Consider the following 20,161-nt stretch of genomic DNA (forward strand, 5'->3'; position numbering starts at 1 on the left):
GCCAAGCTAAGAATTTTTTTTCTATACTCAAGCGCTTGGAAGCGGAAGCCAAAAAAGAGCAGCTAAAGGATAAAGTGTAGTGTAGTGTTGTGCGTAGAGGCTTAAAAAAGTAGAGCTTATCACTGTAAAAGTCCACGGTCGCTTCATTCCCGCATGGTTGTTGCTTTTCTAGGCGTTTTTTTATCCTGCTGGTTGCTGGGTAGTCCTGAGAAATTCGTGGGAAGTTGTTTACCAGTATTTGTTTAGGATGTAAGGCAAATACGATAGCTCGAGTTGCGAAATGATCAGGGACTATTGCCTCAGTCTCTATTGGGCCTGGAATCACTGCGTGCTAAAGGTCAATGCGAGTTCAAAAGCGAGGAAAGTGTCTGGAACGAATTACGTGGAAGAAATTGAAAGAGAAGAAACTTGACTCTCGATCGTTGTAGCGTTATAGCTAACTTCTACGAAAAACTTACTGAAAAACAAAAAACTACCAATCTTAAGACCCCGATCTGTTCTATTCGCCATTGTACAGGATTAAGAGAAGGGTTTTATTCTTATTTATTGAGTGATAAGAGTAAGATTGGGTGTATAATCATGGTCTTTATAAATAATTCTAGAAGGGGATCGGTATGGAAAGATTTATTTTTTTTCCCAACAACGTATTCAGCAAATTTAGGAATGAAAGAATGAATGGTTTATTGACCTTTTTGAAAAACAATCCCTTTTAAATCAGGGCGGAACACTCTTGGTGTTCACAGGTCCGGAACAATAGTATACAAAATACACTCGTGTGACCTTGGTGTACCATTATAAAATACCGTTCCTTATTTACGTGCCTAACTTGACAGTGATATACATTAACCTTTAATTTCTTGGGCATACCGTGGAATATTTTTGTAACGAAAAAGCTAGATATCACTCAGTTCTCCTACCTCTTTTAGTGTTTTTTAATATTCATTTTAGGTATTATGATGCCATCATACTCTTGCCTTACTGCTTACCTTCATCTATTTATTATAGACGGGTTATTGAGAGAAAATTTGAGTCAAGTATACATCAATACCAAATTGGTTTCGCCATGTGAACTAGACTATATAGGTTCCCTTAGGATTTTGAGCCGTTTATATCGACAGTAAGGTCTTCTCCGGTATTTTTTTTTTCAAATTCTTTAAAGAATGAAGGCATCTTAAATATACAGGGTGTTTTAAAAAGAAATAGTGGTATGATAAAATTTTAATGGGATATCTCTATGGGGAAATCAATTTTGAGTTTAAAATGTAACTTCTATGACCAATTTTGCCCCAAGTTATAATTGCCACCTTACTTCGATTCTATCAACATTTTTAGAAGACCAACACCCTGTACAAACCTTTCTTATAGGGTAACGGGATAACGGCCCGAGGGTTCTTTTGGGTTCAGTTTTGATTTCGAAAAGTATATACCAGATTAATCTTGCGGGAGAAAAAAGGATTCACCGTTTCTTAACCCCTTAGGGGATTGTCCCCCTCATTCCGCATCTCCCCCTCATCCCTCCTCGATTCGAACAACGATGAATTGTTGCCGGAGTTTTCTTCATCCCCTCTAAGGGGTTAAAAGCGGCTTTACCTCTTTACCCTCCCGTTTTATTACATTTTAGGGGCTTTAACCAGTAAATACAGAAACGTGTGGCTTTAAATTTAGTCTTCCTCTTTCTTGGATTTAAGGAATTTTTTATTTGGTTTTATTTATTTTTTACTGTAAAAGACGGCTAGCAATATAGTATTTTTTGACTGTTGCTGGAATTCAATACGACGGATATAGTATACCAAAGTAACCAGGGGTTATTTGGAGTTATTTTCAATTCTAGTAAAGTTCTCCATTCAAAGAAAATATATTTTTAATTTACCGTGATACCTGGAAAGGATAATCAATGTCAATTTAGTTTTGAGAAAATGTTCGATGTAAAAGGATTTTTTCTTTCTTTTTCTTCTTTCTTGGGTTTAAAGTTTACCTTTGGGTAAATGAAATTGTTTCAGAATTCGTGGTATTGAAGTTATATTTATTTATTTATTTAAAATTTTACTATTTCTGCGGTATTTTTATAGAAGAAAAATATTAGCGCTTAGGCCTTGGTTATTATATGAATAATTAGGCTTAAATATTTTAGTTTATTTCGTGTTTTAATTGATGTTTCTGTTTCTTCTGTTTTAGGATAACCATAACAGCTAGTTGTCCAATGGATTTACAGTACTTTCCAATGGATAGGCAGTTATGCACGGTGGAAATTGAAAGTTGTAAGTTCAAATACTTATTTCTTAAGTAGCTCTTCGGTAGATTTTTGCCATAATTTCATAAGATTTGTTCATTCCATAAGTTTGTCACTGGTTACAAACTAGAGGTTGTCATGAAGTGACGTAGGTCATAGGTTCGAGGTTAAGCGACGCCTGGTGTGGTGCTGTCAAAGGCTTAGTAATGCAGACTAAATAGGAGAAGATGGAAGTCCTGCAAAATTAACCACCGAGTGTAGGACTTCAATTCTCGCTTGTCGTTCTCGAACTAGCTCGAGCTGTAAGTCTCTAGCATTACGAAGTATAGGAAGCGTCACACTTATGGAACGTATCTTATAAACTTATGAATTTACTAAGAAGATATCATAGCCAAGGTTAAAAAACTTAACTGGGTAAAAAGCTTCGAGTACAGGTTTTTATCTCTGAAAAAAAAACTGTAACTCAATGCCAAAGCCCATTTACCGAATTGATTTTAATGGTACAGCAGTTGTTGCAATTGAAAATTACTCGAATCAAATTAGTCTAGCGCGAAAAGTAGGCTTAACTTGTTAAAAAAAGTCTCTTTGCGACGTTCAAAGTGACAGTTGAAATTAATCGAGCCAAGGCTTAACGTGTCGGAAAAATTAGCCTTTTAAAAACTACTGTCTACGCTTCAATGAGGCGTGAAGGTTTATTTAAATAAGTGGAAGGTAATTACTTTTATTTACCTTGGTAATTAGGAATGAATTAATGACTTAATCTTTCTGAAGTTAATGATTTTAAACTTTTTCCCTAAGCTTAATTTAGCTTGATTTTTTTTTTCTAGTTGGTTACACCATGAGGGATATCAGGTACAAATGGGCGAAAGAGGAGCAATCGGTGTCCATGTCAGCGGATGTTGAATTACCTCAGTTCAAAGTATTGGGATATCGTCAAAAGCAGAAAGAAATACCTTTAACAACAGGTGAGAGCTCTACATTTTTTTTTAAATTCAAACCCAGAGAAAAAACATAAATTTCTAAGCCTAAAGTTCATTGTTGCCAATACGATTCTGGATCAGGTTCCAAAAAATTCCGTTGCACGTCTGGGTTTAAAAGTTTCAACAAACAATGTCGGTATCCGCGCAAAATATAACAATATAGATTCAGTGACCTTTGCAATTATGTCGCGTTGTAGTTTCTACGGGAAGATAGTATGAGTTGCCAAGTTCCTTCTCAACTAATATACTAGTTGACTCTAAGGTCAAAGAATATTTTAGGTCAAATGATATTGACCTTAAGGCAATAGTTCTCTAAAAATAACATTTGACCATCTGCTTCGACTTGGCACTGAAGTTAAGGGCATGGAGTTTCTGTATACAGTTTTCAAACTAGGATGATTCGTAACATTTACACAAGGAGTAGGGGCTATTTGAAGGACAATAGCGCAGACAACATGTAGTCTCTACTCCTTGTGTAAATGTTATGAATCCTCCTAGCCTGAAAACTATGTGTATCGCGTTTGAAATACTCTTTTGTAAAATTCGTAAATGTGTATGCGAGGTCTTCAGTTCTTCACCAACCTAACCTGACCGTCTTCCTCAAGCCATACATGCGGATACTGTTGGATTGTTTTATTATAGAAAGAAAGCAATAGGAACTGGGCCTTGGGTCCTACGCAGTCTGGTTGAATTTGGTCGCGCTATATGTTTAGAAATAGAAAAAAAAACCTCAATTTTGTATTTTATATTTTGAGACCGACCCTGAGAAACTAAACCTACGTTGTTGATACTTTTTTTTCTTATTCAATATAACGTTGGTCGGTATATAAGGCAATCTATTGCAGTTTCTTGTTACGGTTCTTTTATGTTTTTCAATATCAATGTTGAGGTTTTTTTATTAAGGTTATATTTGTTCAACTTTTGGCCTATTTATCTATATTGAAGATAAGCCCTAATTAAATTTGGTTCGCATACTTGTATTTCCGCTTTTTGGTAAGCTTATTTGTTCCCTGTACATCGTATGATAGAGATACCATCTCTCGATCCGTTAATTAAATCGTAACTTAGTAACAGGTTCGTTGCACGCGATGTAGTGGTATAGATAAAACTTGGGAGTTTAGGCCTATTTCAAAGATATATTAGGCTTAAGTTTAGGGACTATACCTGAACGCGGATTATATCTTCTGAAGCTTTTTTCCCCCCTTGGGTTTAGAAAGTAGACACTGCATACGTCTGATGGGTATACGGCGTTATTTTTAGACCGTACGATAAGGCGACAGTGAAGAATTAGTAAGTTGGGCCTTGGTCGGTAGACTGCTAAATATAATTTAAGTCATAACAAGTTTGATAAGAATTTTTTTTGAAGGATGGGTATTCAATATGTGTGGGCGGAAACTTTAGAGATAATACCTAACTTCTGAAGTCAATCTCTCAAATGTTGGCGTCATGGCTGTCAATATGGTTTAATGTAAACAACTTAACATCGTGTGTTGACCAAAATTAGCAGAGTTTTCTTGTACATAGCTCATTGAGCCTTTGAGTTCAACTCATGCACATACTATGACATACAGCTCAAACTTACGAAGCGTGTTATTTTTGTTTCTGTACTTTCTCAGGTAATTACTCGAGATTAGCTTGCGAGATCCAATTCGTTCGGAGCATGGGCTACTACCTGATCCAGATGTACATCCCAGCTGGCCTTATTGTCGTTATCTCCTGGGTGTCCTTCTGGCTTCATCGGAACGCTACTCCGGCTCGCGTCTCGCTCGGAGTGACCACCGTGCTGACCATGACGACTCTCATGTCCAGCACCAACGCCGCCTTACCCAAAATCTCCTACATTAAGAGCATCGACGTCTATTTGGGCACTTGTTTCGTTATGGTTTTCGCCTCCTTGCTCGAGTACGCCGCTGTCGGTTACCTCGGCAAGAGAATCACCATGCGAAAACAACGCAGTATACAAATGGCCCGAATAGCCGAGCACCACAGACAGAGGTGCGCAGCCGCGGCCGCTCACCACGCGGCCACCGAATCTAGCCAAGCCGTCCTAATGCCGCCGGGGGTACCCGACACGCATCTACTTAGAGCCACGGTAAGTACTATAATTCAAGTACTTTTTAGATGTTAAATGATTAGCTTCCGTTCGAAACAAAACATTTCCTCGCAATTTTCGCACGAGGAAAAACATTTTTTACAAACATATATTGAAATGCTTTTATAAAATTAATTCAACTTCTCTTGTTTTTTAATTAGTTACAAAGTAGACCCTTTAATTATTTTTTATTCTAAGCTTGTCAATAGAAACTTCTCAAAATGCAAATGAGGCATGTTTTATTATACCTATCACGTTCGCAATTATGGTACCCAGTTTTATTAATTATCTCTGCTCGGTTTTATTTACCATATGGTAAAAATTGTTAATTTACAAAAATTCTAATCATTCATTCATTCATTTGATTTTGATTTAGAAATCATTCAACAATAACTAGAATTCTTTAAGTCACAATACTTAGAAGAAAAAAATAACACTTCTTGCAAATTGCTTTATTTGTAGTATTTTAGATTGTATCATAACCATATAATTCTGACCACCAAGTATAATTCTCCTAAATCAAATACATACTTGAATATGGTTATGATTGTAGAATTCATCATGTAGTTAAAGGAAAATGTCAGATAACATAACATTAAATGTTTAGAAAATGGCCGGTCGTTTAAGGTATAATGTTACGTAATCTGTACTTTTCCTTTAAAAAATTTCCTCAACCCCCAAATTTCTCTCTCTACACAATACACCATCTCCATGAGCATCTTTCTTAAATGATCTTCGTGAATACTTTATTCCGTAGAATCTTTTGCAAATGAAGTATAAATAATTTAGAAGACGCATGGAGAGCCTGCGGTTCTTTTACTTAAATTTAATTTGGATGCAATTAAATTGGGTTCGGGTGGGGGACGTGATTTGGCTAACCTGTTGTTTTTCTCTTAACTTTTACCTTTCTTTAGCATCGACACAACCATCACCACCATCACCACCATCAAATTGATGATTATGAGGTGGATCGTGGGTTTAGCGAAGATAGCTACTCATGGGTCTGTATTAATTAATTTCCCCATAATTAAGTTATTAATTATAATATTAATACAAATCAATTATATTTTAATCTTTCTCTCGCACGGTTAGAGGTAGAAATCAGTTCAGTTCAATTTCATAGAGTAGATCTATTTTCTCGTATTTCGTGAAAATTGACAAGGTTTAGCTCAAGTTTAACCTTACACAGTTTTCTTATCTTACTATAAAGGGGCTCCAAAAGGGTAGTAGGATTGAAATACATTTAACAATTAAGATTTCCCAAAACACACTAGTTGAATTGAATATTCAAGGGAGAAAGAGTTAATTTCGGTTATCCTACGAGCGAACAGAAATAGACTTAACAAATAGAGAAGAGAAAAAAAATCTTAAAGAATTTAAGAATTCCCACGTTCTTTTCTCCCACATTTGGCTTAACTCGAGTGTACATTGTACACGTCATAAGAGATGGAAGCCTAGATAGAAAAAAAACCCAGATGATAGTCGTCTCCGACAGAGCATGAAGATGGAATTTGTCATTGACGGGTGAGCAAATAAAATGGGAAGGCGGGAAAGATTTCGCGCCTCTTTTTTATCCTTCGCGTTTTTGGATCAGAAAAAGCTATTCTTCGTTTGAGATTGGTAAAAAGAATTGGTGCCAGTTTCAAGAAGCTGCTGTAGTTGAGGAACATTAGACAGATGCGTAACAGGTTTTATCTTTAACCAAACAACTAAAGTTTCTAACTATTTTTTTAGACCTTTGCCCCTATTTTGTAGCTTGCCCTGAACATTGGTGTATTGCAAGTGAAAACACTTTTACAGGCGCTCGAAGAGAATACATCGCGTAGATTCAGCCTGAATGTAGCTTTCCCCTTAACACACATCTTAAAATTTTTAAACTTCTTCTAATCCGAACTGGACTCTAGCTCGTTTTCCGTGAGATATAGTTTTCTTTGAGACTAAAAGAGAAAAATATTTTGGAGCTTGGCTTTCTCGGAACGAAACGACGAAAGAGTGATAGACACTGGAAGTGAAGGCGTCGTGTGAGAAATTTGTTTGCATGATCTCTACAAACGCTGGGACGTTTCCTTATTGCTAGCTAGGCTGAACAACATCGAAAAAAAAATCCTGCTCTAGTAAGGTCTTACATACAAAGCCAAGCCAGGAGCTATAGTACGGTACAAGCTTTGAAGGCGTACAGTTTAACACCGGGAAAGTTAGGTAATTTATCTTTTCTAAGGTTGGCTTCTACTATAGAAGAAAGATAGAGTAAAGGGGTCCAAACGCTGACATTTCCGCGTCTCCATGGGAACCATCCGGAGCGGTGGATTCGATTCGTCTCGGACTCTTAACTCGTCCCTTTCTTTCGTTCTTGAAGGGATAGTGTCACAGTGATGGAGGCAACGCTTTCGTTCTTGAAGGGATAGTGTCACAGTGATGGAGGCAACGCTATCTTTTTGTAAATTTGTAAATTTCTCAAGAAATTGTGGGTATATCCCCAAGTATTTAGCATCGTTGGATAGGGAAGAAATAGGGTTATAACATACTCTAAGGATTTTGCTGTATCTCTTATAGAACCAGAGTTATGAGCAACCAATCTAATTAACCCATGTTAACTCTATGGAGAGTTGGTTCATAAATATTTCGCTTAATTACTCGGACCCTGTTTGCTGTAACCCAAGTATTTAGAAAATATGACACTATCCCTTTAAAATCTCACCCCTAGCTCTCTTTTTCTTCATTCTTAAAGAGACTGGAACAAAAGAAAGCCAAAAGAAAAAAAATAATAGAAAAAAAAACCTCCGTCTTTTTGGAAGCCTGTTGCAAAAACCCCCCTCGTTTCCTGGAAGTTAGAAAAAAATAAATTCAAAGCCAAAGAGAAATAAACTTAGAAGAGAAGAGTCTGACGCCTTAGAGGGAAAAATTTATTATCTGGACATTCAAACACTTTGCCAAGCGTTTTGCTTTAGCCTTAGTGACTTTTTATTCCAAGCCTTCCTTTGCAAAGAAGCCTAGAATTGAATAAGTTTCAAAATCGTGATTGAGATGAAGAGAAACTATCTAGGAATGGAAAAGAAAAAAATATATATTCCGCGTCTTTATTTTTAGAATATTACAGTCTTGTTGAAAGAAATTTATAGTATTCTTTTCTTAAGTAACAGGCTCGATATTCGTAATTTGAAGTGGAAATATTTAGGGTTTAATTCCTACCGTCATAACTGACGTAAATTTCAACTGATTCAATTGAAATTTTGTTCACTGGTTTATTAAACTGTGATGCTTGGCTATATTTAATTTGGTATCAATCGGTGGCCATCTTGAAAAATGGCGGTTAGAATTCTAACCCAACATTTCGAGCCATGATAACTGCCAAATTTTTCAACCGTTTCAGTTTAAATTTTGAACACTGGTTTATTAAACTGTGATGCTTAGCTGTATTTATTTTGGTGTCAATCGGTGGCCATCTTGAAAAATGGCGGTTAGAATTCTAACCCAACATTTCGAGCCATGATAACTGCCAAATTTTTAAACCGATTCAGTTTAAATTTTGAACACTGGTTTATTAAACCGTTATGCTTGGCTGTATTTATTTTGGTGTCAATCGGTGGCCATCATGAAAAATGACGTCTAGATCTGTAACCCAACATTTTGAGCCGCGATAACTGCCGAATTTTTCAACCGATTCAATTGAAACTTTGAATTCTTGCGTAATATACTTTATACTATAGCTATATATATTTTGGTTTAAATCGGTAGCCATTTTGGAAAATGCCTGTCAGGAACGTAACGTAATGTAACCTTTCCTGACGCAATAGCAGCGGTCAAAAAACCATGGCGTGACTGTGTAGTTATTATTAGTAGCTAAAAATATCTATCTCTGCCAATTTTTGTTCAATAATGAAACGGGGAAAAAACCCGTCGCAACAGAATTTTATTTATACCTCTTCAAAAACTAGGATATAAATAGGGAAAATATGAAAAGAGTCACTGCGATAACGCCTTGGAAAACGCGGTAAAAAGAGTTGCGTAAAAACCCCTGACGATGTTAAATCCATTCACCATCACACATCCATTGGGAATTGCAGCTAGTAAAAGACCAGGAATTTTTATAGTAAGGCCTTATTTACCTCTGAGATTTGTAAGAAAAAGAAAAAAGGTTCAATACATTAAATGAATTCGGACTAAAATCGTGAATAGTTGAAAAACCGAAAGAGTATACTAGTTCAAATACTATATTCTTTTTTTTTACACGACGTTTCAAGCTAGGCTATATTCTTAAATATTTAAATATTCCAAAAAAATCTCGTGCAAAAACTATCATTTTATCTCTTAAAAAGATGGTGGGGTTAAAAGGGGTATACCACTTTCCAAGGAAAATATTCCATATTAATATGTATTAGGCCTAAATATAGAAATGAGTGCGAAGTATCCGAGCCCGTAAGTTAGGGTTATCTGAATGTAGTTTGAGGTTGAAAGATTTTACGCAACTTCGACCTTTTTCAATCTGTACTAGTATACCTTTTTTCCACTTTTGCAGCTAAAATCATCAATTTTTTTAAGGTTATTGAAAAAGTTGCGAGATGTTCAAAATAGTTTTTCCTCGAAAGGATATCTTTTTTTTTTAACTAAATCCCTCCTCTACTTCCTCGGTTTTTGGTAGAAGAAGAAAAACGTAAAAAATAAGCCAAAAGCCTCTTGGCTTATTTCTGGGATATTAACAAAATGTTGCCTGATATTACAAATTTAGAAACTTTTCCTAAATGAAGTACACTTTTACTGTTTTTCTTTCGGATTAAGGATTTTAATTTGTAGTTATTAATGGGGGCTTACACCTATCTCTGATTTTTAATAAGTCCATATAGATTTAAACGAGAAAACTTTGGTACAAATTTTTAATTTAAATTTTGTACAAACCCATTTTTTCCTACTAGGTACAACTTTTTAAATTAATAATACAAGTTAATAACAACTATTTTGTTTAATAACTGAAGTATTAAGAGGATGCAGATTGTCATCCTTCTTCTATTATCCCCTTCTGTTATGATATTAATATAGTATGGTTTATATTAGACCTTGGTTCGTGTAGGAAGGACTAACTCTGTAGTTTATATTTTATAAATTGCGTTGTCCTTTGATGCTAAACCGACAATTCATAATACACAGGACATGCTTGTCTAAACGTTACAAGTTACGCTGTTAATGGTGTTTTTATACGTTACTTAATAATCCAACACCGTGGTATTCTTATTGACGTTATTGTAAGGTCATCATTTTTCGGGTGTTTGACCACGTGACCCTTTTGAAGGATTCTCATGATCGACAATACTCGAATAAAGCAATCGAAATATAAACCCTCTCCCATTGTTACAACTAGTGGCTACCGAAAGTTCATCCCACTTAAACAATGCAATAAACGCGATGTATACGCTAGTCTGTTGTTATATCGTTGTATTGTTGTAAACTGTACGTGGTATGAAGGTCTATACTGGTCAGCTACTCATTTTGTGCAGTCGCTTCACGAGAAAGTAACTGTGTATTATGTACAGGGTGTTAAACGTATCTGGAACTCTAGTACCACAAAGTTTTATGAATACCTTACTTTGATAAATTTTAAATGGCAAAATTAGTTAAATTATAAATTGCAAATGCTTTGTTTTTAAAAATATCCAAAGATTTCCAGACTACTTCTCGCACTCTGTACATATCTTTTTGATTTCCTTTTCATGTACTTCCGTCCCAATCTTTTTCTTTGTACTACTAACCACCACAAGAGGGGTTGGACACAATCTTTAAACCTCCGAGAGACATTTTAAATCTCAAATTGAAAAAAAAATTAAAGCAGGGGAAATTTAAATCCATTTGGACCAAATTAATCAAAATTTTCACTATACAGGGTGTTTCTGAAAAGTCCATCAATAATGAAGGAGCGTGTTTATTGGGCCATTTTGAGTTGAAAATGTTCTATGACATTTTGCCATCCGAGCCACTGTTTAAGAGTTATGATTTGAATGTTTTAGGGATGATCCCTTAATTAAATTACAGTTCTATTTCAATTTTCTAATTAAATTTAAGGGGTCATACGTAAATTACTCCAATTCCAACTTGAAAACAGTGGCTCGGACGGAAAATAGTCATAGGACATTTTCGACTCAAAATGTTCCAATAAACACGTCCCTTCATTATTGATGGACTTTTCAAAAACACCCTGTATATGAAGAGACCTCGTTGGTATTGCATAAGATACCTAGCTCCTCCCCTTTCCGACAAAATGGTCACTAAATTTACACAGTGGAAGTCTAATGACACGTGACGTTTAGTAGGGGAGATTTTCAAGCTTCTTGGTTGAGAAAAAATGTCCAGCCCCTCCATTGACCATCCTACGTAATGTAGTATATTTCTTCTTTGGACGTCTATCTGACTTGTTTTTATCTTTATCTCTCTCTTTCTTTCTCTCTCGGTGTGGCGGGTTGTGCGTGTATAGGAAGTCCGTTTGAAGATGATGGAGCAGAACAAGGGCTATAACAAAGTGACCTCAATGGACGGTAACGCGGACTTTGATTATCGTGGCTACCCCAAGTTGTTCGGGGTCAGTCCCAGCGATATCGACAAGTATTCCAGGGTAGTGTTTCCCGTCTGTTTCGTCTGTTTTAACCTAATGTATTGGATTATCTACTTGCATATCAGCGATGTTCCCTTAGAGGGTATCGTTCCTAAAGGTACCTCTTACGGAGGATAGAAACCTTCCGCTTTCTACACTTAATACTTAAAAAAAAATTAACATAAACAAACGCGACCACTCTACCCCATGCCTCGGTAGTCACTAAGCCTTGGGCTACCTTGTACATGATAAACCTAGGCCTAGTTTATTTCTTTCTAAACAAAAAAGCATAATCTCTAAACGAAATGCGATACTAACTAACCAATCAACGCCAAGGCACAACATTCGGAAGAAAAGTACGATGTTTATCAACACGGTATGATTATTTGTGATACATTATTAAAACTTGTAATTGATATTCGGAAATCTAGGGTTAGCTAAGCCTAAACAACTCGACGTCGACCAAGGATGACTAAATAAATATGGCGGGATTATAGCGTGTGCCACGTTGCATTCGGGATTTAGTTATGGTGGAAATGTTATATTTACTTTAAACTCTTAACCAAATTTAATTTCTAAGGTAGATAAATAAATTTTAGGGTTAACCTTTAATGGTAAATCACGTGACAGAGGTCAAATTATGTCAACACGACACGTGTTAGTCCCACTAAACAAGCTAACTGGAATAACAATATTGAAAGGTTATGTTACAACCTTCGTTTTTCGAACATAGATAAATATTTAGTTAACTAATAGTTGGTTACTTAGCGCGTGTTTCCACCATGACCAATTCCTCCGGTAAGATTTGTTATAAAAATCATTGGGATACTACAAAATTATCGGTGTTTTAAAGAAAAAGAATTAACGCGAAGATGATTGTGGTTCCATGGACTTCATCGTTGAAAAATTTGTATAAAGTTAAACACAAATGTTCATTAACGGTTTTTGTACATTAATATTGACACGTGTAAAAGTATATAAAAAATAACAAAAAAAAAGACTCGTAGATCTGCTTTAATTAGCAGATCATCCGCACAACGGCGCTACAGTACCATGCCCTTTTCACGTCTTCAACCCATCACGAATTCATTCGCTGGGTCGTTGGCTACATTTTCTTCTCTCTATTTCTACCGCTTGGGTTTTTTCTATCTTTACGTCAGGCTATGATTACTAATGTCTCCGCTATATACATCTGCTATCCATTAGAATTTAAAATTATCACCGTTAACACAAAATGTATTTAAAGTAACGCACAGTTTTTAGTTTTCAAAATTGAATCTTAATATCTGAAGTATGAACTCTTTATTTCCCCAATCAATATTGTCATATTTAGACCAATTCAGTGTCAAAATCATTGCGTTAAAAATTTGTTTCTAATTCAATTTGGATTTGGGAAAGTTCTAAGACTTCAAATTCTCAAGAAATAAAAACCAAAATTTGACTTAATATGTAAATTACCTACTAGTAGATTAGACTAGAGTAAAGATATTAAAATTCGGTTCGGTTACGAAGTATGTTTTAAAAATAATGAAATTGAACCTAATTTGCATATTTATTAGTCATCAAAATATCGAGAAAATTTTATATACTCTAATTTAATTTTCAAGTCGCGCTGAATTGGTCTAAACATAAACGTTATTCTAATTAACATTAACCACTCACTCAAAACCCGTAGTAATCTTTCACACACAAATTATTCCTAATTAAAAAATTAATTGGCTAATTATCTCTGTAGTTACGTCAGAGGCTACGTCACATCTTATTTTTTTTTTGGCAGTTAATTTCTTAATTATATAATTAATTGAAATTAGAGCTATTAGTTTTAATTAAATATAACGGAGGCAAAATTTAATGTACATAAGGTTTTTTCCAAAAGAATTTAAAAAGAATATAAAAAAAAAGAAAAATCCCAGTATTTAATATTATACCAATCTTCGGTGAAATTTACAATTATAAAAAAATAATATTAGAGTTTTTCGGGTTAAAATTTAACCCCCCCCCCTCTACCCCTTCCTTGTAAATAATCACTAACTAACAAATAAATAAATAACAACACATCCACCAACAGAAATCCCTTCGAGTTATATGAACTTAAATTGATCCCCCAAAATATCCCGAAATAAAACAAATATATAAAATTTTCTACTTTTAAACCCAATTAAAAATGGGGTCCAATCTTTAATACAGATATAAAAAAAATAAAACTGGTTTTATTAGAATAACCAGCTCCCTATGCTAGTTTAATTAAAAATAAATAAATTAATCAATAATAATTCTGAATTTAATAAATTATTTTTATCTATTTTTTAATTTAAAAAATAATATATTAAAATCAACAAAAATTGAGTACAACATTTTGATTGGCTGTTTTGAACCAGAGTCAAATTTATATTTTAAAACATTAATTATTTTCAAATCAATTAAGTTAATAATTTAGAAGAAAATACCATTTTATTTTTAAGAATAAATTTAATAATTTAAATCTGAATTATTAAATAATTAAACTGTACATATTTCTAAGATAAATTAACCAAAATAATTATAATTAAATTCCCCCAAAACCCATATATAAAATAAAGTCAATTCCATCGCGATCCTCCAAATTAAACTAATTAACGCAATTAAAATAAATAAAATTAAAAAAAAAATACCCAAACTTTCTATACTAAGGGATTCTATTTTTCACATTGACTGTTTTTATATATATATATATAAAAAATAATTAAAATGACAAAAAATGTGTATAAATATGTTTATGTTAAGGGGTTAAACAAACGAGTCTTTAAATAAATTATGGTATAAAAATTAAATACCATATAACATGGGAAAAAGTTGAAAAATACACGAAGAATTGATTCGTTTCGTATGACTTAAATGAACCATAGATAAAAATAATTTTTATATAAAAAATATTAATACAAGATAAAAAAAATTAACAAAAAAATGGGAGCTTTTTATAAGTAATTAAATGCTTAAAGAAAATCGAAACATCTTCGTAAATAATATATAGAATAATGGAGGTATTTGCCTAACGATATCTATTTACTAAATTTAACCACAACCATCAAAGAAAACAAACCCAATTATTAAAAACAATAAACAGATTAGTTTAATTAATATCGTACTTGGTAATGTTCAGAGAAAGTTAAAAAATTTTAGCGTATTCTTTAACTATTTAAGAATAATCCAGATTTAAGTCGATCCATCTATCGTTATGTATAGATTGAAACACATTTCAAAATATTTCAATTTGTTCGTTAAGCCTTTATGTTTGAGTATTCGATAAGCCTTTGTTTTTGAATTTCGAGTATTCGATAAGCCTTTGTTTTTGAATTTCGAGTATTCGATAAGCCTTTGTTTTTGAATTTCGAGTATTCGATAAGCCTTTGTTTTTGAATTTCGAGTATTCGATAAGCCTTTGTTTTTGAATTTCGAGTATTCGTAAGCCTTTGTTCTTGAATTCTATAATCCCGCGCGCTTTAACAATTGGCATGTCACGTGATTACCGTTTAGCTTAGCATAGAAACGCACCAATAATTCCAAGCCCTTGTTTCAACTTTCCCGTATTCCTTCCCGCAATTCCCAAAGTTCGATATAAAGTTTCGTCGTTGCTAAGTTTCGTTGAAAAGTGTGTCTCTATAGCAACCGATTTTGGACTCTCTCCCGGAAACTGTAGGCCTCTACGAGTCTTCTAACTCCCCACGCTAGGAAACTTCTAAGGCCATTAAACAGTAATCGAACATGGGGCTTTAATTCGTATGCCCTCCCGATATTACAGAAAAAAACGATCCACCTCCTAAACTTTAGAATTGTTCTCACCTTAGTAGTGTTTTTTCTCTCCTTTCAAAGTAAAAAAAACAAAGGCTTACGATACCCCTGTAAAAAGGCGCGAAAACCAATGGGGGAAAAAAGGCGCCAAAAGTAATATACACGACACGAAATAGGCGAGCAAGTGATAGCGTGTTCTTATTTGAATTGTTGGCCTATGTTTACTTCTAAAATTCAAAAATGATACAAATATGTAACATGGTAAATTAATGCGTATTACTAAATTAATTAACGCGCAAAATTTTGCGTTTTAAACTTGCAAACTGCAATTTTAACCGCAAATCTTTGCCTACAACTCCTTATAACTCATTAATTTTTATTTAAATCATCCTCTTTATGGATTAAATTAGAAAACATTCTGCCGTTTCTCGCTAGAACCAAAAATTCAACATAATCACAAACTCGCCTACCAAATCCTACGGGGAACCAATATCCGAATACTGAAAGCTAGCAGAAAGTGACTGAAGCAACACAGTTGTACCCAGGGATAGCAAAAAGCAAAAAACAAAAAAAAAATAATAGAAACTCTGGTTTGGTGGCTAGAAAACCTTGTCGGCCATTACAGGGATATATAGAGGAATGACAATATCAGTTGACTTCATTACTAAAGAAGGGGAGAGCTATCCGAGTTCATTGCCCTATCGTAAAGTAACATTGACCGTCACAAAGGGGATAGGAAAAGGGAATGAGTTCCTAAAAAGGAAATGACACGACTTAGCTTGTTGCTATAGTTCAATTCAAGCTGGTTATGCAACAGATAAAATGTTGCTTCCAAACGTACAAATTGCCTTGTGGCTATAATTAACTTTATTGAATACTCCGCTAGAACCTCCAGCCTTTAGACTGTTTTTTAGTTGGGAACGAGATCGAAATAATTAACTATTAAATTATCTATTAGAGAGGCCTGCAGGTGTTATGTTAAGAAAGTGCGTTAGAATATTTTTAACAGTTCCCAAGTCTTTCTTGATATATAATAATATTTTAAATGTTTAGAACCCCTGTTTTTCTATGAGATTTTATGGGTTTCAAGTCTTTTTAACAAAATGAAGTGTAGTTAAGCTACCATTCCAAACCTAAAAAATAACCGGAATTTCAACAAAATTCCAAAACCCTTAAGTATTTTTTATTATATTTCTTCAAGATAAAGTAGTATTATTTCAGGCTGAATTTGCAACAAAATCAAAGTCAGCCCCACACTAAAGTTACGTGCATCAAATCAAACTGGACCGTACCTTTATTAAACGGTGCAAATTCCGCGTGATATAATAGTTATCATTTCAGCTCTTGATTTCTTGTTATGGAGGGGTGACTAGCTTAAAAAATACGCGCATGATAGGTCTTGTTCCCTATAACAAAGGCTTAACTACACCATGTCTAAACGAGAAATACTCTATTTTTATTTACTCTAGAACGCGTCGGTGATAGCTGGACGCAAAAGTCGTCTAGAATGGAAGATAGTTTTCACTTTATCTTCTTCTTTTAATATCAAAAAGGTCTTTTATTTTCTTTCTCGACATTCCCTAGGTCCCTCTCGTAGTTTTCCCGCCTTTTTTTTTCTTCCTTCCTTCGTGTTTCGCGCGTTTTCCTTTTCCCGCCAAAAGTAAGATGATGGTGCAACATCTTCATGATAACCTCGTGCCTGGAGACCGAGGCTAAGACAAAATGTATTTCATTAGGGCAAAACTACTACGCTATACTTTGTTTAAACTGTAATAATTGGCCTTCAACGTGAGATGTTCTGGTGTTAAGAATTTGGTCTAAGACTTGAGTTGTTGAGTTCCTTCTTTATTTATATTTATTACCAAGAGAACATTAGTTTCAGTACGTTTAAGGTTACACTAGGAAACGCTGATACGTAAGCATTTCATGGTATTTCACCTTATGGTCTGGAATAGGAGTTGTTTTCGGTTTTCCATGGCTCGGAAGATATGATATAGAGACCAAAAATCGCCCTGCGGAAATTCTTATTACTTCTTTTTCAAAACGATAAAAAAATATTTTTAACTGACCAAAAAAACATACATGATATACAGAATTCCTTGGATGTTAGAATAAAATAGATTTAATGTTTAGGCTCTTAGATTTCGTCTTTCTGTGACTTTTTTTAGGCCTATTATTACCTACTAATTTCAATATGTGTGCGGACATACTTTATGCTTTCCACGTGGTTGAGTTGAACCATTGCCATTACAAAAATTATCAAAGCTTACATTAATCTTCGACGAAAAATGTTTCAATCTATCGTAATGTGAACGTAGCTAACGTTAACCACCAATTTAAGTTCACACCTAAGTTCAAATAAATACTAAAATAAACAATAGTTTTATTATAACAATTCGGGAAATTAATTTTCTATCCTTTAACAACTAACACCTGAACATTTCCAAGTTCGAACACTATAAAAAACTGCGTGTACAAAGCTAATTAGGATTAGTATTAATTTCAAAGAAACAGAAACAAATATATCACAAGTTACATAACAAATAAAATAACAAACAAGAATAAACACCTCACGATCCATTGATTGTTAAATAATCAATTTCTAGGGGGTTTAATGAATTAACGCAATTAATTAAAAACAAAGAAATATTATTAAACATTTCGCGATATTTAACATAAACATAAAAGGTGCCCAAAAAAATATTGAGTATATATGAAAATGGCCTTACTTGTTTAGATTGTCTCCTTGTCTAGTCCTAGTTGGTTAGATTTGTATTTATTACGAAACAAACAATAGCTTAGCGTAAATAAACAAACAAATAAACATGATAAACAATACACCCTTGTATAAAAAACAAATAACGTGAATTAATAGTGAAATTCGATAAAAAAATGTACATTTTTTGCACTTAAAAATAACATAAACAAATTAAAGCGAAATATATTTTTTTCGGTTATTAAGAGATAAAATTAACCGAAAAAAAAATTAATTAATTCGCTAATGTGATCATATTATATTCATAATTAACATTATAGTTTATACGATACTATGATTAAAATTAAAATACCACGAAAATAATTAACAAATATAGATCTAGGTAGTTAATACAAATAATAAAAAACCGCGCACTTTATTGTTACAAAAAAAACAGCTTAAACAACACTTAACTATAATTGAATTTTAAACCTGATAACCAATCCTAAATTAATATTTAATTAATTTAATTTATAAAGGTTAATCTAAATTTTAAAGTGAAAAGGCTTATAAATAAACAAGGGTATTTTTTATTGCGTAACGTTTTGAAATTAGTTATGTTTAGTTAAGAGATCTACTTTCTTTTATGATTAGTCGATTAATACTGAAAATTGATCTGTGTTGTATGGTTTTATTTCTTTTGCGCTTGTAATAATAAAATATCTTTCCTAACCGGATAAGATTGCGATTCATCATTAATTATTAGTAATCAAGTTGCGAGATTAATCTGCGAAAAATATCATATTTCGGTATTTTGTCTGTATAAAGGATTAGTTCAGAATTAGGTTGAAATTTTCCCCAAATTGGAAATGAATTATTTCACGTGGACTTTAAGTGTTGGCATTTATTTCCGTATTTATTTCTTAAAAATTGGGTTATTTTCCGATGTTTAGATCTGGTTCCTTAGTGGATTAATTTAATCTTAATCAGGATTATATTAATAAAAATTATAGATACATTGATAAATTCATATTTAGTACGTATATATCAAAGAATTAGAATGTTTAAAACAATCTAGATATTATTCAAATGGTTATTGAATATTTAAATGATGAAATCCCGATTTTAATTAGCTCTCTAATTAGTCAAGTAGGATTGATCTGCACCTCGTTAATTACCCTTATTTTTCTGTGGTTTATCTATTTGTAAGCGTATCTTAAATTCTTTTCATCTGTTTTCTACTCTTTATTTGGCTCAAGGCCAAAAACCTAACGGGTTCAAATTATTTTCTCTTTAAAAATCATCCCTCCGAAATTAATAAAAGCTTAATTGCCATTAAGTCCGCTTGAATAAGATTCTGAGAGTGTCACAAAAGGCTACCAATCCCCCCTTTGGTTTCTATTAGAGCTTGTTTGTAAAAGCATTCAGGGTTAAAGACGAAAATTAACGCTTTTGTGCGTGTGTGTTTTAGAGTGTTCCCAGGCCTTTTCAAAAGGGCATGTGGTAATTTCTTTTCAGCTAGGCTTCGTTCCTCATAGATTTTTCAAAAGCCCTATTAACTAACTCAATTTCGTTCGATCTGAACCGATAACGGACCTGAAGACTAGATTCATTGTTAGTTAAGTAATCAAATCAGTTATCTTTTGATTATCATTACAATTAAACGAATGTACAGTGTGTTTTGTAGAACTTGGCATACGTGAATAGATCATTATGATGTAGCTAAGAGGGAAATACACGTGGGGGGGGTAAAACTCTGCCTTCCATTTCGCTTTTTTGCGCCTGCGCTGTTGCGCTGTAGTCTCTTTGTATCATGAGA

The 20,161-nt window shown here is 33.7% G+C and overlaps 1 protein-coding gene across 5 annotated transcripts in view; it reads left to right on the forward strand.

Annotated features, from left to right (window-relative positions):
• LOC149690650 (gamma-aminobutyric acid receptor subunit beta-like) overlaps nucleotides 1-20,161 on the forward strand; it is a 77,675-nt gene that overhangs the window by 56,909 nt on the left and 605 nt on the right. For 2 of the 5 annotated variants that reach the window (XM_089870218.1, XM_089870222.1), the window contains exons 5-9: nucleotides 2,176-2,258; nucleotides 3,058-3,195; nucleotides 4,827-5,302; nucleotides 6,217-6,303; nucleotides 11,763-19,082. In XM_089870218.1, coding sequence (XP_089726344.1) covers nucleotides 2,176-2,258; nucleotides 3,058-3,195; nucleotides 4,827-5,302; nucleotides 6,217-6,303; nucleotides 11,763-12,017 — 1,039 coding nt within the window. In that variant the 3' untranslated portion in view covers nucleotides 12,018-19,082. Of the gene's footprint in view, nucleotides 1-2,175; nucleotides 2,259-3,057; nucleotides 3,196-4,826; nucleotides 5,303-6,216; nucleotides 6,304-11,762; nucleotides 19,083-20,161 lie in introns of those variants that run through there. The other 3 variants (XM_089870220.1, XM_089870219.1, XM_089870221.1) reach the window with 3 other exon arrangements.

Source organism: Phalangium opilio, unplaced genomic scaffold (assembly GCF_054372755.1).
Source record: "Phalangium opilio isolate 3A_F unplaced genomic scaffold, DU_Popi_V2 ptg000031l_1, whole genome shotgun sequence".
NCBI lineage: Eukaryota > Metazoa > Arthropoda > Arachnida > Opiliones > Phalangiidae > Phalangium > Phalangium opilio.